General features: G+C 34.9%; 1 protein-coding gene across 1 annotated transcript in view; it reads left to right on the top strand.

Annotated features, from left to right (window-relative positions):
- ABCB7 (ATP binding cassette subfamily B member 7) overlaps positions 1-22946 on the top strand; it is a 144338-nt gene that overhangs the window by 45903 nt on the left and 75489 nt on the right. The window contains exons 2-3 of the mRNA XM_027053786.2: positions 19080-19157; positions 21315-21401. Of these exons, the coding sequence (XP_026909587.1) occupies positions 19080-19157; positions 21315-21401 (165 nt within the window). The remainder of the gene's footprint in view (positions 1-19079; positions 19158-21314; positions 21402-22946) is intronic.

Raw genomic sequence — 22946 nt, 5'->3', positions numbered from 1 at the left:
TATCCAGAATGCTTTCATATCTGAAGGGCAATTTAGTTGTAGGTAAAACTCTTGGTTTGACATTTTTTTCAATGCTCTGAAAATCCTCCCCTTTTTTGCATTCAGTGTAGCTTGCTGAGAAGTCTGATGCAAGTCTGATCATTTTTTAGCTTCTATTATTTTTTCTTTCTAGATTCTTTTAGAATATATTATTTTATTTTGACATTCCTCAGTATTATTGTAAATATGTTTAGATGATAAGTTTTTTTTGTTATTTCTCCTCTTGGTACTCTATGTGCTCTTCCAATATGAAATCTTTCATTTTTAATTTTGGCTAATTTAGTCTGTCAGTATTTTTTTACATTTTATTTTGTTTTTTAACTAAATAGTAATTAACATACCATGTTATCTTAGTTTCAGGTGTACCATATGATGATTCAACAATTTTATACATTACTCAGTGCTCATCATGATAAGTATACTCTTAATTTTGTTAACCTGTTTTACCCATCCTCCCAACCACCTTTCCTGTGGCAACCAGTTTGTTCTCTGTATTTAAGAGTATGGGGTTTTTTTTTGTCTCTTTTTTCTTTGTTTTGTTTCTTAAATTCCAGATTTGAGTGAAATAATACGGTATTTGTCTTCCTCTGACTTATTTTACTTAGCATTATATCCTTTAGGTCCATCCATGTTGTTTCAAATGGCAAGATACCATTCTTTTTTATGGCTGAGTATAATATTCCATTTGTGTGTGTATGTGTGTGTGTGCACATGTGTGTGTGCATGTTATACACACATTTATCACATCCTTATCCAGTCATCTGTTGATGGGCATGTGGGTTGCTTCCATAACTTGGCTATTGTAAATAATTCTGCAGTAAACATAAGAGTGCATATATCTTTTTCAATTAATGTTTTCATTACCTTTGGGTAAATATGAAGTAATGGAATGACTGGATCATATGGTAATTCTATTTTAAGTTTCTGAGGAATATCCAGTTTCTTTACATTTTAATTTTTCTTGGTATCACATTAAATAGTTGTTAATACTTATACACTTTGTGTTTATTTAACTCTTCTTACTTTTAAAATCTAATATTGCTATTCTCTTTTCAAAGCACTTATTCTCCCATGTATCTCCTTCCCCACTCTTTCTCCTTGGGCTTTTTATTCTGTCTCCTGCTTGCCCCTGTTAGTCCTTGCCCCAGGCATCTGCAGCTATTATATGCCTTTATATACTTCTAACAAACAGCAACACTGAAGGGTGCTCCAATCTGAAGAGAGTTTTGATGGGTACAAAATAAGTTAAGCCCCCTGAGCCGGAAGAAGCTGCCAGACAAGTCAAAACAAACAAGCACAATTCTTTGAGGACAAGGCCCATATTTCCCCTTCTGGTACTAGGAAGCCATACCAGAAATGAGAGATGCCATCCATCCCCATGGCTGCTTCTGATTTGGGGAATTGGGGATGGTGGGCGAGTATGCACAAATGTCAACATTTTCTACTGAAATTTAGTGACTCATTTCTTCATTATTCTAACTCTCTGGTGGTTATAAGTTTTTAAATTAGACTCCAGAGTTCTGAAAAAGTTGTTTCTATCAGCTCTTGACAGCCTAATAATTGCTTCAGTGGAGGTATGCATTTTTGAATTTCCATACTCAGGCACTTTTGGTGATGCCACTCTTTATTTTTATTATCACAATTGCATTGATGCTCTTACCCAAAACATCACATGTGTCTTATTAATAATAGAAAAATTAACCTAGACAGTTCAAGGTTTTCAATCAGGAAGATGATGGTAAATTTACTAGGTCCAGTGACATCATTGATACTCTTAGTATCAATAATGTTAGGGATGTTCATCTCTAGTCCACCACTTACTGGTGTGTTAATTTGGGCAGAGCAGCTTTGCTGAGTCTCAGTGTCTAGTCTGTAAAGTGGGAATAAGAACAATAGATACCTTGTAGGGTTGTGGTAAGAATGAAATGAGATAGTGTAGCATTGGGCAGAAGACCAGCCAAATAGTGACTGCTTAGTGAATGGTAGCTACTGTGGCTCTTACTAAAAGTTATTATAGCTGTTTCTAATCCATATTGTTTGTAATGCAAAAATACTTTGGCAAACCTAGAGCAATATGAAAATATGAAAAGTAGATAGAATACTAACCACACTAGCCTTCAGTGAATCTATTCTGTTGTGGGCTGAGCATCTCTAAAGATGAATTAAAACTGAAGGGTTTTTGGCTGGATGATACTGGTAAGGCAGTCAAGACATATCTTACCATTGCATCTGTATTTCTGTGATATTTATGCCAACATCTGTTAGTTTTAGATTATAAACTCCCAAAACATAAGGATCATGCATTTAAATTTTCTGTTGCACACAGTAAGTAATAACCTTTTGGTATTAGAACAGTGAATACAATTTAAGAAAGTTGATAATGGCAATTTAGAACAAAGGTTGTTTACTCTTGAAACATTCTAGAGTAGCTTTAAGGTTTTGGTGCTTCTCTTTAAGGCATTTAGAAGAAATTACCGCTCTTAGAACACTTCTAAGAGAGCTACCAGTTTTCTTCCTGGCATTATGTGAAAACAGGTGTTCTAGTCATTGTATAAACTGTGGTCACCTTATGGAATTTTCAAAGTGCAGTTGAAAAGAAGAGTGGATATTTTTAGAAAAAACTCTGACAGGTTTCCAAGGCTGAAATAGATAAACAAGATAAGTGAGAGAAAGCAAAATTAAGAAATTTTTGTGTATGTATATTTGAGAGGGAGTACAGTATCTTTTGGAAAGGTCATTTTTTTTTCTCATTTGAGAAGCTAATTCAATTGTTTGGGGCAATAATTGTGTTACAGAAATACATAGTTGTGTTTTATATCATGTCTGTTTAATTAGACCATGAGGAGGTAATGGAATAGAGGTTAGCAACCTTCTCAGCTTTGAGTGCCATTAACAATACTAAACTAACAATTAAAAATATGCGGACAGAGAGAACGAGAAATCTACCAACACATAAAAAGAAACAAAAAAGAAGTAGCAAGGAGATAAAAAGACACCTGTGTTAAAGGCGGTGACAGATTGCTATCAGCCCCGAAGGCCCATGTTTACCTACCTCTGAAGTAGAAATTTACTTTGAGCATGCTAGAAAGAGACTTGATATGGATAAGCCAAAAGGAATTTAAAAATCACAAAACCAAATACTTTAAAATACCTTTTCCATCTAGTGTTTAACAGGAACATGTTAAGTAGCATTTGTAAGCCCTAAAGTTGTGTTTGTGTTTACATCAATGTTCTCTTAACTCTGCACCTGTGTTATTAAGCAAAGCTTATGCCACACACTTCCTACCAAAGGATTGCCTGCTACTAGACTTGGTTAGAATGCTTATAAAGAAAACCAAGGTTTTTTTGGATATGATTTGCATGAGTCTTGCAGAGTAACCAAGTCAATGAGTATCCTATCTTGTTTGAATTTAGTGTAATTTTCCAGGTAACTGACACATCCAACAGCAATCTGACACATCCATAAAAAGCAAACATAAGTGAACATATATAGAAAAATATAAATAGAGTGGCAGGTCTGCTATTGATTCAGGTTGTCCAGCTATGGAACTTTAAGAAATGTGCTTGAGAGTTCTCTCCCAAGTCCATATTAGTAAACATAAAGACTAAAAGTTAATACTGTAAAGTAGCAGAACATAGGTCCAATTCTGCTGTCTCAACTTCTCTCATGTTATCTCATCATTCCAGATATAGTGTGGAATGTGTGGTAATGTTTCCATTCTGTGCACAAGTAGAGTAGGGCTAGGAATCTTAAAAGACTAGAGAGATTCATACTAATTTCCTAAAGTTCTTGGGTTCTAATCCAACTCAATGAAATAATTGATTATTAAATGTGTCTAAAATGTATCTTTAGTGAATTACTCTTACTAACAATAAAGTTCTCTTCAGGTGTCCCCTAATTTCATTATTTAAAAGGAATTCGTTCTAAAGATTTTTCTGACTTTAGTATTCCATCATTGATTTTCATTGCCTTTAATTTGGCATATTCATTGTTCTTTGTTGCTCTATTAAGAAACAGCATGAAATCTCACACCACTTAGCTGAAATATAGGAAGCATTGACCGAGTTTCACGATGACAAAAATGTAAAATAAATTTGTTATATGAATGGGAACAACATCTAAACTCTACAGAAGTTGCCTAAAACACTTAAAAACTCTATGAAGAGTTTTTATGCTGTGTGCTAAATATACCTTGCTGCTAGTGTTATGTCCCTAGAGCTGTGAAAATTTGGTTGAGGAAGAGGGGAATTTTGTGGATATTGTTTGTTCATGAGTTGGTTTTCTGTGATGGTGGTGGTGGCAGTGTTTTGCTTTGCTGTGGCATTCACAGAATATTTGGAGGTTGCAGGGATTTTAGAGATCATCTAGATCAAGAGTTGTCAGTCTATGACCCTTGAGCCAAATGCAGTATGCTACCTATTTTTAGGCCTCTGTGCTAAGAATTTTTTTTTTTACACTTGTTAATGGTTGGGAAAACCATCAAAACAAGAAGAATATTTTTATGACTGACAACAATTATATGAAATTCAGATTTCAGTGTCCCTAAAGTTTTATTTGAACACAGCCATGCTCATTTATTTATGTATTATCTGTGATTGCTTTTATACTACAGTGACAGAGTTTAGTAGTTGTGACAGAGATTATATACCTGCAAACCCTAAGATATTTGCTATCTGACCATTTAGAGAAAAAGTTTGCCAGCCCTTATTCTAGAGTCATCAAATTTGATAGCAGTGGAATTCAATCTGATGATTTGGTGGCTTAATGAATGAAGACCCAGGTGACAGGAGTTGTCTAATATCCTTATGTTTCAACTTTAGCTAAGAAATTTCATTATAAAATCTAAAAAGTCTGTCATATTTTCCCTTTCTCCCCTTCTTCCCTTTTCCCCCTCTGTCTTTTCTCACTTCATCTCCTGTTCTCTTTTCCCACTCCTCCTCTCCCCTTTCCTCCCTTTCCCTCTCAGCTAGTTTCTAGGCAGTTTCTAGAAGTTTAAATTACATGTATATCAGACTTTTGTGCTTTTAAAATAGATTAAACGTAATTCTCAACTACAACACTTTCTCTTAAAAAGTTTATTGAGAGCTTAGTTTCAAATATTTTAAGTTTTGTAATGATCAGATGATAACAATATCCACACATGACTGTTTGATACTGTTCAGCATTACATGCACCATGGATAGATATTTGTACACTTAGTTTTGTTTCCAACGCTTTAAGATTGCAGAATATACAATTGGCTCCAAAATCCGTGATGGGTCGACAATTTATAAATTGTTCTCTAATCTCTTATTTTTATTAGATAATTCATCAAGTATCATAAACCCTGAGTATAACTTCAATTATGAAGGTTAACTATTATAAAAAAGGATACATTTATATGTAGTAATTACTAAAGTTCTTGGGATTATTTTTAGTAAATATTGAAGGAAGAATGTAGTTGTAATGGAATATGTTTCAGTTTTATTAGCCTCCTTGCTTACTTCTTGGTCTTTTACATGGAGGTAGTTTTGTCTCCCAAATTGATGATTTTAGTGTTGATATTTATTTTATAAATATTTATTGAATGTCTACATAGAGCAAGATATTGTGCCTATGCAACTGTCTACCAAGGGTTTAATTTTGGGTATAGTTGATACACAATGTTACATTAGTTTCAGGTGTACAACATAGTAATTTAGCTTCTGTATTCATTATGCTATGTTCACAAGTGTAGCTACCATCTGTCACCATATAACACTATTACAGTATCATTGACATATTCCGTGTGCTGTGCCTTTTATTCCTGTGACATATAGAAGCCTGCATCCCCCACAAGGATTAATATTTTTGATGATTAGTGGGTGAATAGTGCTGATATAAATGAGAGTATACATTATTAAGTTTGGAAGGCACAGAATCCTTAAGTTTTAGGTTCTTCCAGAATTTCTTTTTTTTTAGGTAAAATAAACATTACAGTATAAACTTTTTAACTTACCTCTTCAAATGGATTGGCAGATTGTCATTTTCAGTATACTTTGTTTATTTTGTATCTGTGCACATTAGTCATGTCTATTAACTTTAGTAACATATAGTTTGTTGCTTGTGTGTGTTTCAAGGGATGGTGTTTTAAATAAATTCAGATGCTAGATTTATTGAACAAATAAATTGTAATCTGCTCAATTAAGATTTTAAAAATCATGTTAACAATAGTATCCTTTTCATAAAAATCATAGAATTTCAGACTTGGAAGGGACTTTAGAGGACATCTAATCCAGCCTTCTTAATTTTCAAATCAAGTTTCACAGTATTAATCATCTTGTTTTCTCTTGATGCCCAAGACCCTTTTATTTATTGAATTATAATTGACAGAATATTATATTTGTTTCAGGTATATAACATAGTGATTCAATATTTGTATACATTGCAAAATGGTAACCACTATAAGTCTAGTTACCGTCTGTCACTTAACACAATATTATTGGCAATATGCCCCATGCTGCACATTACTTTCCCATGACTATTTTATAACTAGAAGTTTGTGTTTCTTTTTTTATGTTTTTATTTGAGAGAGAGAAACAGACAGAATGTGAGCAGGGGAAGGGCAAAGAGAGGGGGAGACACAGAATCTGAAGCAGGGTCCAGGCTCTGAGCTGTCAGCACAGAACCCGATGAAGGACTCAAACCCACCAACCACGAAATCATGATCTGAGCTGAAGTTAGACACTTAACCAACTGAGACACCCAGGTGTCCCGAAGTTTGTGCTTAACTTGTGCTTCTTAATTTCCTTCACCCATTTTGAGATCCCACATCCCCTCCCCTCTGGCAAGCACCAATGACACTATATTGCTATTATAAACAATGATGCATTGAACATAGGGATACATATATCTTTTCAAATTAGTGTTTTTGTTTCCTTTAGATAGATACCTAGTAGTGGAATTGCTGGATCACATGGTATTTCTATTTCTAATTTTTTGAGGAACCTCCTTGTTGTTTTCTATAGTGGCTGCACCAGTTTACATTCCTGCCAACAGTGCATGAGGATTTCCTTTTCTCCACATCCTTGCCAATACTTGCTATTTCTTGTCTTTTTGACTGTAGCTATTCTAGCAGGTGTAAGGCACTATCTCACAGTGGTTTTTATGTGCATTTTCCTCTGATTAGCGACGTTGAATATCTTTTTATGTGCTCGTTGGCCATGTGTATGGCTTTTTTGGAAAAATGTCTATTCAGATCCTGTCGTTTTTAAATTGGATCGTTTGTTTTTTGTATTGGGTTTTATGAGTTCTTTATATATTTTGAATATTAATCCCTTATTGGATATATGATTTGCAGTATCTTCTCCTATTCAGTAGGTTGCCTTTCTGTTTTGTTGATGGTTCCTTTGCTGTGCAGAAGCTTTTTAATTTGATGTAGACCTGTTTATTTTTGCTTTTGTTTCCCTTGTCCTTGAGGTCAAATTCAAAAATTCACCACTAAGACCAATGTCAAGGAACTTATTACCATATGTTTTTTTTTCTAGGAGTTTTATGGTTTTAGGTCTTACATTCAAGTCTTTAATCCATTTTGAATTAATTTTTATATGGGATGTAAGATAGTAGTCCAGTTCTATTCTTTTGCATGCAGCTGTCCAGTGTTCTTAAAACTATTTATTGAAGAGACTATTGTATATTTTTGACAACTTCATTGTAAATTAGTTGACCATATGTGCATGGGTTTATTTCTAGGCTCTCTGTTGTATTCTATGATGTATATGTCTGTTTCTATATGCCAATGCCATACTGTTTTTATTGCTACAGCTTTGTAGTATACTTTGAAATCAGGGAGTGTGATATATCTGGCTTTACTTTTCTATCTTAACGTTGTTGTGGGTATTCAGTCTTTTGTGGTTTCATACAAATTTTATTATTTTTACTAGTTCTGTGAAAGAGTTTTCATAAGGATTGCATAGAATCTGTAGATTGCTTTGGATATTATGTATTTTTTAAGAATAGTATTTCTTTCAAAACATGAGCAAGGAGGATCTTTCCATTTATTTGTGTCTCCCTTTTCTTGCATCAGTGTCTTATAGTTTTTATTGCAAAGGTCTTTCACCTCTTTGGTTAAACTTATTCCTAGGTATATTATTCTTTTTTGATGTGATTGCAAATGGATTTTTTTTATTTCTTTTTCTGATATCTTGTTATTAGTTTATAGAAACAACAGATTTTTGTATGTAAATTTTGTAAACTGTAGTTTTACTGAATTCATTTATTACTTCTAATAGTTTTTTGGTGGTCTTTAAGATTTTCTATGTAGAGTATCATGTCATCTGCAAATAGTGAAAATTTTACTTCTTCCTTTCTGATTTAGATGTCTTTTATTTCTTTTTTGTTGCCTATTGCTGTGGTTAGGACTTCCAATGCTGTGTTGAATAAAAGGGGATAGTAGGCATCCTTGTCTTGTTCCTGATCTTAGAGCAAAAGCTTTCAACTTTTCACTGATGAATATGTTATGAGCTGTGGGTTTTTCATATTATGGCCTTTATTATGTTGAGGTACATTCCCTTTGTGTCCACACTGTTGAGTTTTTAAACATAAATGAAATTTCAATTTTGTGAAATGCTTTTCTGCATCTATTGAAATGATCATATGATTTTTATCTTCATTTTGATAACGTTATGTGTCATGTTGATTGATTTGCCTGTGTTGAACTATTCTTACGTAACTGAAACAAATCCCACTTGACCATGGTGTATGATCTGTTTAACATATTGTTGAATTTAGTTTGCTGGTATCTTGTTGAGGACTTTTGCATCTGTGTTCTTAAGGGATATTGCCCATAGTTTTTATGGTTGTTGATTGTTTTTTGTTTGCTTTGTTATTTGTTTTTGTTGAATCCTTATCTGGTTTTGGTAGCAGGGTAGCACCAGCCCTGGAAAGTGAGTTTGGAAGCTTTCCGTCCTCTTCAATTTTTTGGAAGTGTTTTGGAAGGATAGGTATTAAATCTTCTTTGAATATTTGGTAGAATTCACTAGTGAAACCATATGGTACAGGGCTTTCTTTTTTGGGTGTTTTTGATTAATGATTAAATCTTCTTACTAGAAATTAGTCTATTCAGATTTTCTATTTCTTTATGATTCAGTCTTGGAAGACAGTGTTTCTAGGAATTTATCCATTTGTTCTAAGTTTTTCAATTTGTTGTTCATAGTAGTTTGCTGTGATCCTTTGTATTTCTGTGGTATCAGTGTAACTTCTCTTCCTTTTCTTATTTGATTTATTTGATCCCTCTTTTTTCCTTTGTGAATCTAACTAAAGGTTTGTCAGTTTTGTTTCTCTTTTCAAAGAACCGGGGCGCCTGGGTGGCGCAGTCGGTTAAGCGTCCGACTTCAGCCAGGTCACGATCTCGCGGTCCGTGAGTTTGAGCCCCGCGTCGGGCTCTGGGCTGATGGCTCAGAGCCTGGAGCCTGTTTCCGATTCTGTGTCTCCCTCTCTCTCTGCCCCTCACCCGTTCATGCTCTGTCTCTCTCTGTCCCAAAAATAAATAAACGTTGAAAAAAAAATTAAAAAAAAAAAAAGAACCAACTCTTAGTTTCATTGATTTTTTTTTTTCTATTCTTGGACTCTATTTCATTATCTCTCCTTTTGATTTTTATTATTTCCTTCTTTCTACTAACTTTGGTCTTTGTGTGTATGTGGTTTTTTTTTTTAGTTCCTTTAGGTATAAAGTTAGATTGTTTATTTGAGATTTCTCTTTTTTGAGGTAGGCTTGTACTACCATGAAATTCCATCATAGAATTGCTTTTCCTGCATAGGTTTGACATGTTATATTTCTATTTTCATTTGTCTCTAAGTATTTTTTGAGTTTTCCTTTGATTTCTTCTATCACCCTGTGTTTGGCAGTGTTGTTTAGTAATATGTTGTTTAATCTCCACATATTTGTAGTTTTTCCACTTTTCTTGTATTTGATTTCCAGTTTTGTACCATTGTGGTGGAAAAGATGCTTGGTATGATTTCAGTCTTCTTAAATTTATTTAAACTTACTGACTCTTGGTTTATGTCCTAATGTGATCTATCCTAGAGAATTTTCCATGTGTTCTTGAGAAGGATGTGTATTCTGCTGCTTTAGCCTGGAATGTTCTCTCTACATAATTTGTAGCCCATCTGGTCTAATGTGTCACATGAGGCTGTTTCCATATTGCTTTTCTGTCTGGATGATCTATCCATTGATGCAAGTGGGGCATTAAAATCCCCTACTATGATTGTATTGTTTTTAATTTTTCCCTTTAAGTCTGTTAATATTTGCTTTATATATTTTGATGCTCCTATGTTGAGTGCCCATATATTTATGAATGTTATATTTTCTTGCTGAATTACTCCTTTGTTTATTTTGTATACTCCTCATTGTCTTTTATTGAAGTCTTTGTTTTAAAGTCTATTTTGTCTGATATAAGTGTAGCTACACCAACTTTCTTTTCATTTCCATTTTATGAAACATCTTTTTCTATCCCTTCACTTTCAGTTTGTATGTGTCCTTTCTTCTGAAATGAGCCTCTTGTAGGCAGTATATAGATGTTTTATTTTTTTAATTCATGCAGCAACTCTGTGTTTTTTGATTGGAGAATTTATTCCACTTACATTTAAAGTCATTGGTATGATTAAAGTTATTGATACTTATGTACTTATTGCTGTTGTTTTCATTGTTTTCTGGTTATTTTATAGTTTCTCTCTGTTTTTTCTTCTCTTTCCCTCTTCCCTTGTGGTTTGATGGGTTTCCTTAGTATCCCTTTTTCATTTTCTGTTTTCAATTTTTTGAGGAACCTCCATAGTGTTTGCCACTGTCTCCTTACTTTGTATAGCTCTTGGTTTATTTCTATTTGTTAGCAAAGTCTGCTGTGTCTCCTGATCTATAAAGTAGTGGCCTTACTAAAAAGAAGCCTATGGTTTCCCGTAATGCAGTGACCCTTCTTCATAAGAACCAGATGCTGCTATGTCCTATGTGGGCTGCATGGTCCCTACTGTACTGGCTGTCATATTTGCTCTCAGTCTAGTCAGTACAGTTGCTCACTTTACCTGTTTGGGGCTTACTGGGTAAGATTTGTATCTTTGTTGTTAATGGACTTGTCTGAGGACGTTGCAGGCTTGTAGTTGGTTGGTATCATTGGTCAGAACAGAATGCTTCCTCTAACTCCATCTGCCAGGGCAATAGTTGCACTAAGTGGCAGGATGGTCTCCCTTTGCTGCCTCCTGAGAGACTTTCATTGGCAGATGTAGCCAGTACTCAGACCAGATTCCTGCCCCCAGAATTTTTTGGGGGGTTGCAGTCACAGAGAACTGCAGTACTCTCTCCCTGCGACACCTCCTGGGAGCTTTTTGTTGATGGGCAGGACAGAAGTCAGATCACATGCCTACCTACAGTCCATCTGCCAGGGCTGCAGTCACGTCAAACTGCAGGACACTCCTTTTTAGCTCTCAGCAGTAAGATTCAGCTGCTCAGGTGTGGGTGCACAGTTGTATGTAGTCCTCTTCCCCATGGCAGGAGTCACTTTGTAGTGACGCCAGCTACTGTCAGGGTTGATTGTGGGGGGGGGGGGCGGGAGTATCTTCAGAGGGATGCCTGCCAAGTGGGCTGGGTTGGATGTGGCAGATAGGAAAACTTGGGTGTGAGGCATGTTCTAGCAAGATAGGAGGAGATTGTTCTGGCTCATTCCCCCAAGTGTCTGGCTATCTAGCCTGGGGGTTGGGGGTGTGTGTGGGGGGGAATTTTGCTTGCTAGCACTTGTTCTTGGAAAAATGTCCCAAATATCCCTGTCCCCACCAGCAAACATGCTATGCTTAATGAATAAATGTCCTTCGGATACATCCCAGGTACATTTTAAACTGCTGGTTCTATGCTGTGCCTTTGCTGGGTTATTTTTTATGCTGGCTCTTTAAGGGTAGGCACTCAGTTTCCTATGGCCCTCTGGCTCTCCTGGAGCTAAGTCCGTTTTATAAAGTACCGAGTTTATCCCCACTGATTGTAAAAAGCTCCACTCGCTTTCAAAGCAAAATGTTATGGGGATTTGTCTTCCCAGTGAGGGTGACCTGTGCCTGTGGTACCCATTGTATGTTCTGATCCTCTCATTTCTCTGGGCTACTGGTGTCCATTGTTTTTGTGGTTGGTCTCACCAAAGGTTTGGTTCTCAACTGCATCTCTGTCCCTCCTACCCTTTTTGATATGGCCTTCTCTCTAAGATTTAAGGTTAACTGCAGAAAGTCTGTTCTGCCAGTCTTCGGGTCATTTTCAGAGTTCATGTCACAGGTGTAGCTGTTTTTGTGTGTCCGTGGGATGAGGTGAGCCCAGGATCTTCCTGCTTTGCCATTTTCCCAATAGTTGAAACCATATCATTTTTCATCTTTTCAAATTAGTGTTTTTGGCTTCTTTGGGTAAATACCCAGTAGTGGCATTACTGGATGATATGGTATTTCTATTTTTAATTGTTTTAGGACTCTCCACTAGTTTCCACAGTGGTTGTGCCAATTTATATCAAAAAAGTTGTTGGTCTCCTCTCTTGTTCTGAGATTCCTGTAATGCAGATGTTATTATGCTTGATGATGTTGCACTCTTCCCTTAGCTTTTTCTCATTTTTATTATTGTTTACTTTTTTTTTGCACTTCCACTTCGTTACTTTCCATTATCCTGTCTAGTAGATTGATGATTCACTCTTCATCCTCAAATATGTTTTTGATTCCCTGTAGTGTATTTTTTGCTTCAGTTATTGAATTCTTTAGCTCTGAGTAGTTCTTTTTACATTTTCATTCTTTTTGTTGAAGTTCTCAATGTGTTTATCCACTCTTTTTCTTTTAATTTTAATGTTTATTTATTTATTTATTAGAGACAGAAACAGAGTGTGAGCAGGGGGAGGGGCAGAGAGAGAGTGGGAGACACAGATTCCGAAGCAAACTCCAGGCTCTGAGCTGTCAGCACAGAGCCCCATGTGGGGCTTGAAGTCACAAATAGTGAGATCATGACCTTAGCTGAAGTCGGATGCTTAACCGACCGAGCCACCCAGGCGCCCCTGTGTTTATCCACTCTTTTCTCAAGTCCAATGAGTATCTTTATGGCCATTACTTTGAATTATTTATCAGGCATATTGCTTATCTCCATTTCATTTAACCTTTATGCTGTGATTTTGCCTTGTTCTTTAATTTGGGAAATATTCCTGTTTTCTCTGGGGTGGGGCATGCAATGCTAGCAAGGTAAATGAAGATTGTTAGTGCTAGCTCTTGCAAACATTCAGCTTTCTAGGTTGGGAGAGGGGAAGAAAAATGGCACATGCCAGCACTTTTGTTCCTAGAGAAATCTGCAGATCATTTCCTCTCTAGCACACATTCTAAGATTAATCAGTAAATCTTCACTTATACCTCAGATGCTTTTTTAAACTGCTGCTTCTGTGTTGTGCCTCAGGCCACAGTTATTTAGTATGCTGGCTCTTTAAGGGTAGGGACTGGGTTTCCTATCACCCTCAATCCTCCTAGAGTTATGCCCTGTTGATATTCAAAGCCAGACTTTATGGGGATTTGGGTTCCCAGTGAGGGGGATGCCCTAGTGATCTGATCCTCTCCTTCTCCATGCTTGTGATGTCCCTCCCAGTTGTGGTTAGTTGTGTAGGGGGTTTAGTTCCCAACCATGTCTCCACATGTTTTACCTTTTTCTATCTGGCCTTCACAATTAGCCATGGAAGGTCTGTTCTGTCAGTCTTCAGATCATTGTCACAGCACATAGATGTAACTATGTCTGTGGGACAAGTTGAGCTCAGGATCCTCCTACTCTGTCATTTTCCCTGAGTGTAATTGAAACGGTATTTTAGGTGGAGGGACTAGCTCTCAAAAGAAGTTAACCCATTATCTGACCATTATTTTTACTTTTGTAGTGGAAGATATTAAAAATTTTTTTAACGTTTATTTATTATCAAGAGACAGAAAGAGACAGAGCATGAGCATGGGAGGGGCAGAGAGAGGGGGGGGACACAGAATCCGAAGCAGGCTTCAGGCTCTGAGCTGTCAGCACAGAGCCCGACACAGGGCTCGAACTCACAAACCGCGAGATCATGGCCTGAGCCAAAGTTGGACGCTTAACTGACTGAGCTACCCAGGCGCCCCTGTAGTGGAAGATATTTTAAATAATCAATGCTGATTCTGAGAAACAGTAAAGAGATAACAAAGAGGAGCATGTTAGAGCTTTCTTTTTATCTGTTATTTCTTAGGCTGGATACTGACTATACCTGTGTTCATTTTCTTGTTTCTTAACTTTTTATATACTTGAAACAGTTTGTAATTTTAACAATGCTATCTTAGTACTAGAAGTTCAATTTGAGCACAAACATGTTAAAATTATTCACCTTGAATCCTGATCCTTATGTGACAAAATTGTTTGATTTTAAAAGTTTAGGGGTGCCTGGGAAGCTCAGTTGGTTAAGCATTTGACTCTTGATTTTGGCCTCAGGTCATAATCTCTCAGTTCATGAGGTTGACTCCTGTGTCAGGCACCACACTGGGCATGGAGCCTGATTAAGATTCTTTCTCCCTCTGCCCCTCCCGCACTTACACTCCCTCTCTCTAAAATAATAATAATAATAATAATAATAATAATAATAAATTAATTAAAAATTTAAAAGAAGTTTAAAGTGATAACTGGTAATTCTGAAGAGGTTTATAGATACTTTGAAGGGCTTATATTTTATGGTAGGTTGTTTTAAGCTTGACCAACATCACTTCAGAATGTATATTTTGCTGTTAAGTGTATTACCCACATTCATCTGTTAGCTATTGGTCATATATAAGCCATCATTTTGGGAGAGGAAAGAAGGTGGATAGTCATTTACTTGAGATAACTGGGTAGATTTTGAAAGTCAAAGAGGATTAAATTGCATATGAATGTGCAAACATGTGCAAGATCTTCCTTGATGTCTAGTTACTTGAGCTGGGAGCTTATGTAAAATAGGAAGTTTAGAAGTAAAGATTGTGTGAGATATGAGTATGGAAAAAGTCAGTGAGGGGAACAATTGAGTTAAGCCCTAGAAAGGCACCATGACAGTGGATGCCTTATGGAGTTTGAGGATACATGGAGTCATGTAGTAGCTCGGGTTTGACAAGTCAGTGTGCAAACGGTCATCACTATTGTTGAAATTTTTATAATTCAGGAATATCCATAAGCAGGAATGTAATACTGTTCAATACATTTTGGAAAACAACTGAGTTAATTTTCTCAATAATTTGGCTAGCTCTTTTGTATATGAAAGTTAGTTTTTGGTTGATCTGACTTTTTTTTCTGTTTCACAGTGTACAACATTAGCATTCATATTAAGACATGAATTCATTTGTTCAATGTATTTATAGCTTAGGGAAATCCTAAGTATTACCTGCCATTTGGGAGAGATTTGACCTAAGAAGCACATTTTTTCCTCACCAAATTGATGGTGCACTTCAGAAGGATGTGTGTTCGTTTTATAGATGTCTCTGGTATTAACGTGGAGAGGTTCTTTATTCTGCCTGCTTTCAGCTTGACTTTTCGAACATTATCAAAACAAAATTGTTGGCCCAAGGAACCTTTCGTTGGAGTCCATTGGCTTGTTACATAGAGGTGTTTCGCAAAACTGATCTTGGGACCACTGTCTAAATTTAGCATTGTGATTAAGGCTAAAGAGGGAACATATGCAAGGTAGAACATAATAAAATACAGTAAAGGGGGTTAGTAAATGGAGGAGTGTTTGAAGAGTGCATAAAAGCCATTTAAGAAAGAATTGGGGTTGAAGACTTTGAAGGCTTTAGGAAAAAAAAAGAAAGATTAAAAAGAGGGAAAAAAATACAATTTGACACTTTCAATAAGTAATATAATTTACTTTCACACATTTTATATTTTATCTTTTTAGGCATGTATAAAAGCATAATCATCGCTGTAACATTGGCTATGGTTTGGTATTTATGTGTATTTGTGAGCAATAAAAGAAATCTGTTTTCAAGGTTATTCCTAGTTATCTTATTCTCATGGTGCAGTTGTAAATGTTTTCTTAATTTCTATTTCTGTTACTTCATTATTAGAAGTAGAAGTTCATAGAAATGCAACAGATTTCTGTGTATTAATTTTATATTCTGTGACTTTACTGAATTTATCAGTTCTAGTTATTTTTTGATGCTTTGGAGTTTTTAATATATCCTGTCATCTGCAGATAGTGAAATTTTTTTCCTTCCTTACCAATATGGATGCTTTATTTATATTCTTTTTATTGTCTGATTGCTGTGGCTAGGACTTCTAAAACTATGTTGAATAAAAGTGATGAGAGTAGATACCCTTGTCTTGTTCCTCATTTTAGAGGAAAAGCTCTCAGTGTTTTACCAATGAGTATGATATTAACTTTGGGTTTTTCATATATGTCATTTATCATGTTGAGGTATGTTTTCTTTAAACTTTCTTTGTTGAGAGTTTTTATCATGAATGGATGTGATCCTTTGTCAAATGCTTTTTCTGCATTTATTAAGATGATCATAGGGTTTTTTTTTATCCTTTTTCTTGTTGATGTGATGTATCTTGTTGATTGATGTATGAATATTGAACCACCCTTGAATCCCTGGAATAAATCCCACTTGATCGTGGTGAACAATACTTTTAAAGTATTATTGGATTTGCTTTCCTTAGAGGATTTTTACATCTATGTTCATCAGAGATATTGGTCTGTAGTTTTCTTTTTTATGTTTGTCTTTATCTCGTTTTGGTATCAGGGTAATGCTGGTCTCATAGAATGAATTTGAAAGCTTTCCTTTCTTTTCTATTTGTATGAATAGTTTGAGAATAGGTATTAATTTTTATGAATAGTTTGAGAATAGGTATTAACTCTGCTTTAAATGTTTGGTAGAATTTGCCTGTGAAACCATCTGGTCCTGGGCTTTTACTTGTTGGGAGTTTTTGGATTACTGATACAATTTCTTTGCTTGTAATTAGTCTTCAAATTTTTTATTTCTTATTGATGCAGTTTTAGAAGGATATATGTTTCTAGGAACTTAACTATTTTTTCTACTTTGCCAAGTTATTGGCATGTAATTTTTCATACTATTCTCTTGTTATCATTTGTATTTCTGTGCTGTCGGTTGTTATTTCTCCTCCTTCAGTTCTGATTTTATTTATTTGAGTCATCTCTTTTTTTTTTATGAGTCTGGGTCAAGGTTTATCAATTTTATTTATTTTCTCAAACATCCAACTCCTGGTTTGTGTTCTGTTGTTTTAGTCTCTATTTCCTTTATTTCTTGTGTAATTTTTTATCATGTACTGCCTCTACTTTTTTGGGGCTTTTCATGTTCTTCTTTTTGTAGCTCCTTTAGGTGTAAGGTTAGGTGGTTTATTTGAGATATTTCTTGTTTCTTGAAGTAGGCCTCTATTGCTAGAAACTTCCCCCTTACAGCCTTCCTGCATCCCAAAGATTTTTTACTGTTGTGTTTTCATTTATCTCCATGCATTTTTTGATTTCCTCTTTGATTTCTTGATTGAGTCATTCATTGTTTAGTACCATGTTATTTAGCCTTCATGTATTTGTGTTGTTTCCAGATTATCCTTCCTACTGATTTCTAGGTTCATACTGTTGTGGTCAGAAAACATGCATGATATGACTTTCTTTTCAAATTTATTGAGACTTGTTTTGTGGCCTAATATGTGATTTGTCCTGGAAAATGTTCCATGTGTACTTTAAGAGAATGTGTATTATGCTCTTTTTGGATGGAATTTTTTTGAATATATATTATATATATCATGTGGGAAACCACATAAGGCTTTCAGCTGATTTTTCAGCAGAAGTGTTGCAGTCTGGAAGGAAGTGGCATATATTTAAAGTGCTGAAAGGAAAAAAAGTCTGCAACCAAGAATACCCAGCAAGGTTATCATTCAGAATAGGAGAGATAAAGTGTTTCCCAGATAAACAAAAGTTAAAGGAGTTCATAACCCTTACAGCAGCCTTCAAGAAAAATTAAAGGGAATTCTTTGAATAGAAAGAAAAGGCCATACTTAGAAGTAAGAAAATTATGAAAGGAAAAAATTCATAGGTAAATGCAAACATAAAATAGAAATAGTAGATTAATAACTTATAAAACCAGTATGGAGGTTAAAGTACAAAAACATTAAAATCAATTATATATTCAAAAATCAGTCAAGAGGTTCACAAAATATAAGAATATAAAGTATAGTATCATATACATAAAACATGGGGGTGGTAAAAAAAATTGAGTGCTTTTAGAATGGGTTCCATCTTCAGTGACCACCAACTGAATATAGACTGCTGCACACTTTAGATGGTATATATGAACTTAATGGTAACCACAAACCCCAAACCTATAGTAAATACACAAAAAATAAAGAGAAAGGAATCCAAGCATAACACTAAAGAAAGCCATCCAACCACAATTTAAGACAGCAAGAGAAGAAAGGAAGAGAGAACTGCAAAAACAACTGTAAAACAAGTGACATAATGGCAGTAGGTACATACCTGTTAATAATTGATTTAAATGTAAATGGACTGCTTCAATTAAAAGACAAAAGGTGACTGAATTGACAAAATTGTAAGACTGTATGCTTCCTATAAGAGACTCCATTCAGACCTAAATATATACAGATTGATAGTGAAGGTATGGAAAAAGTTTATCATGCAAATGGAAGTGAAAAGAAAGCTGGGGTAGCAGTACTTACAAAATACACTTTAAAATAAAGAGGGCAACAAAATACAAAGTAGGACATAATAATAAAAGGAATAATGCAGAATGAGAATACAACAATTATAAATACCTATGCAACCAACATGGGAGCACCTAAATATATAAAGCAACTGGTCTAAGACATAAAGGAAGAAATTGATAGTAATATAATAATAGTAGGGAGCATTAACACCCGACTTACATCAATGGATAGATCATCCAGTCAGAAAATCAACAAGAAAATAGTAAATTTCAATGACATTTTAGACCAGATGGATGTAACAGCTGTATACAGGAGAATAGAGGAAATCTCTTAATATTAATTATTTACTCTGAAAGTTCTTCCTTTTTTTCTCTTCTGTAGATCCCAGAGTCATTAAGACATACTACATGGCAGAGACTGGGAAAAGGCAACTTAAGACAGATACTACATGTTACCAGGGTAAGATTAAGCAGATACTTCTATATATAACTCAGAAAAGTGTGCATTTCTTTGAGCATTTTCAAATTTATACTATATATTTTGTATTTCTCAATTCCTCTTTTCATTTTTTTCTAAATAGAAAGATGAATAAGAAATTATGTTTTTGCTCATAGAAATAGGGATAGATATCTTGATTATTTTTTCACTCCTGGAAAGATCTGTCAGAATCTCTTGAGATCAGTGCCAGCTACAGTAACATTTTCAGAATGCTTTTTATAAATGTAATATCAGCTTGTTGACCTTAAAATTATCCTGGTAATTTGTATCTGATGTATGGAATGCTATAAGATTTTCAAATGAGTGAAAGCCCTTTACCTTAGAAGATGTTCAGGGACTCTTTGCTTATTAGAGCCTGGTGCTTAGTTTACTTGTTGATAAAAGTTATTTTTCATTGTTAATATAAGTGAAAGACAACTTCAAAATTTCTCAGTGTTCTGAAATTATACAGGCAATTCTCCAAGATGAGAAAGGTTGGAAAATTAGAAGACAGTCTAAACCCTGAGTACTACGTTTATTATTTCTAACAGTTATTTGCCTTTAAAGTACAAGGCATTGTTCTAATTTATGCAGAGGCTGTAAAAGTGAATAACATTTCAATCTTTTGCTTTGTTGAAGACCTTATTATCTTCTGTGGTATTCATCAGAGTGCTTGATATAATTTGTTACTCAGTCTTTTAGATGGAAAAAAATGTCACAGAGACATTATCACACTAAAATTTGTATTTTGATGTTTTCCCTTTAAAAATGCTTTAAGATTGTTGATCCAAGAATCAGTAACCCATTTATGGCAATTATTTTTTGTTCTCAACTGGTGCAAATAGGAAGACACTTTTGGTTTTTGTGATTCCATTTTCATAGCTTGACCCAAAGCTCATACTATTATGATTTATCACTGATACACATTTGTGTTTATAAAGTACTGTGTCCTTCATTAATTCATTAATTATTGATTATTATGGCTACTGAAGAAGCATTATTATATGTATTTATTTCATTAAGTATGTTTTAACTGAGGAAAACTTTAAATATTGGCAAGCTTAAATTTTCAGCCTAATCTTTACTGTCTTAGTAACTTTATGTTTCTCAAATAATTTAACTTACATATTTCTCTAACCTAAGAATCAGTCTTAAGACCTATTTTAGAAATTTGTAGTAGGCAAGATGTTGCATATTTTCAAGGCTAGTTGAGAGATTTATAGATAGCTCTGTTTTATAAGCTAATCCATTAAGCATTGAAATCTACCCTGCCAACATACAAGACACTGTGGTATAAGCCATGGGAGATACAAGGATAAAAGAGACTGGCTTAATTTCAAGAAACTTACCATGTAATAGGAAAGACACAACATGCATGCATATTACTATAGCATAAGATAGACAGTAAGCATTAAAAATACATATATAGGGGCACCTGGGTGGCTCAGTTGGTTAAGTGTCCAACTTCAGCTGAGGTCATGGTCTCACAGTCCGTGAGTACAAGCCCCATGTCAGGCTCTGTGCTGTCAGTTCAAAGCCTTGAGCCTGCTTCAGATTCCGTGCCTCCCTCTCTCTCTACCCCTCCCCCACTCATGTTCTGTCTCTATCAAAAAATGAATAAACGTTAAAAAAAATTTTTTTTAAATACTCATATATATGTGTATATATATACACACGTGTATATATGAGAAAGAATAAGGAAAAGAATCAGTTATATAAAATGAACTATATTATAAAGCAAAAATGTATACATGTGGAAAACAAGTGGGATATAATTAGTTAACCCTAGGATATTCTTTGCCAATGATAGAGTAACAGATTACATAGTACTATGGTAGCAAATGATAATAAGAAAGCTGGTATAAATCAAATAGAAGTGTAATATAAGTCAAAGTTCTTAAACATTAATTTCAAAAGCTCTTTAGAGAAAGTAATTCTGAATGGATATTAGTTATATTTCAGTATCTTTGTGTAAGTGTATTGTAAGCTAATCGTGAAGGTGTTTTGCTTTGTTATGCTAGGTTAAAAGCTATGCCTATGAATTTGTATGTGATACATTCATTAGATTAGGCTGTCAGAATTTTAAAGATCTGAAATTCTGTAATAGCTAATGGATGACTTGGTATCATCTTCAACTAGGCTCTCCAGGCATGGCCACTGATAGAAAAGAGGACATGTTGGCATGGTCATGCAGGAGGAGGACTCCACACAGACCCAAAAGAAGGGGTAAGAGTGAATAACAGTAACTACAAATTCTTATACATACCATATTTGCGCAGAATGCGCCCGCGCGCACACGCGCACACACACACACACATTCAAGATTATTATCTTCCAGAGTATTTTGATTGACTCTTACTACCACAGGTTTTCTAATGCAAAACCTTATGAATTGACCATGGTTATATGGCTGAGACTTTCTTGGGCTTAAAACAAACAAAAAATAACATGATTGACTAAAAAAACAAAAAAGTTATCAACCTAAGTATTTTATTTATTCACTTAAAATAGCATTGGTTGATGTTATTTGTTATATAATCCAGCCTTATAAAAAAATAGGTAAATTAGATTTAGCACTTAGAAGCAATTTTTGTGTGTGTGTGTGTGTGTGTGGTGGTTAACATTTCCCCTTCTGTACACTTAGTTTAGAAAGATCCTAGAATGTCCCCTAGCTTCCTGATAAATCTTCCATCTACCTGATCCATTCATTTAATTATCCATATTCTTTTTTTCATATTTTTTTTAAAGTTCTTATTTTAATTCCAGTTAGTTAATATACAGTGTTATATTATTTTCAGGTATATAATATAGTAATTCAACATTTCCATATATCACTCAGTGCTCATCACAACAAACAAGTGTACTCCTTAATCCCTCCCCATCACCTATTTAACCCATTCCCCACCCCCTTCCATCTGGTAACCATCAGATTGTTCTCTGTAATTAAGGGTCTGTTTCCTCTTTTGTCTCTCTCTGTTGTTTTCCCCTTTGCTTGTTTGTTTTGGTTCTTAAATTCTACATATGAATGAAATCATATGGGTATTTGTCGTTCTCTGATTGACTCATTTTGCTAAGCATTATACTCTCAGGTTCCATCCATGTTGTTACAAATGGCAAGACCTCATTCTTTTTGATGGCTGAATAATATTCCAGTGTGTGTGTGTGTGTGTGTGTGTGTGTGTGTGTGTGTGTGTGTGTGTGTATTCATCAATCAGTGGACACTTGGGTTGCTTCCATATCTTGGCTATTGTAAATAATGCTGCTATGAACATAGGGGTGCATGTATCCCTTTGAATTAGATTCTTGTGTTCTTTGTGTAAATACCCAGTTGTGTGATTGCTGGATCTTAAGGTAGTTCTATTTTTAACTTTTTGAGGAACCTCCATACTGTTTTCCACAGTGGGCTGTACCACTTGGATGTTCTTAACACTACTAACAAAAATAATAATGCTGCTCAGGAGGTATTTAAATAATCTGTTTATCCAATCTCTGTAGTAAAGGGGATTATGGAAAAACAGTGGTGGTTTCACTATTTGGAAGCTCTTGTTTTTAAAATGGATAAATTAGAGGGTTGATGGGGGTTGGAGGGAGGGCAAAGTGGGTGATGGGCATTGAGAAGGGTACCTGTTGGGATGAGCACTGGGTGTTGTATGGAAACCAATTTGACAATAAATTTCATATTAAAAAATAGATAAATTAACAAATTATTTGTTTTATAATAGAATCTTCAAATTTTTGAAGAATTTCGGTGCTATACTCCTGCATTTAAAC

Source organism: Acinonyx jubatus, chromosome X (assembly GCF_027475565.1).
Source record: "Acinonyx jubatus isolate Ajub_Pintada_27869175 chromosome X, VMU_Ajub_asm_v1.0, whole genome shotgun sequence".
Lineage (NCBI taxonomy): Eukaryota > Metazoa > Chordata > Mammalia > Carnivora > Felidae > Acinonyx > Acinonyx jubatus.
The sequence above is the reverse complement of the archived record's forward strand: the minus strand, read 5'-3'. Positions and strand labels throughout refer to the sequence as shown.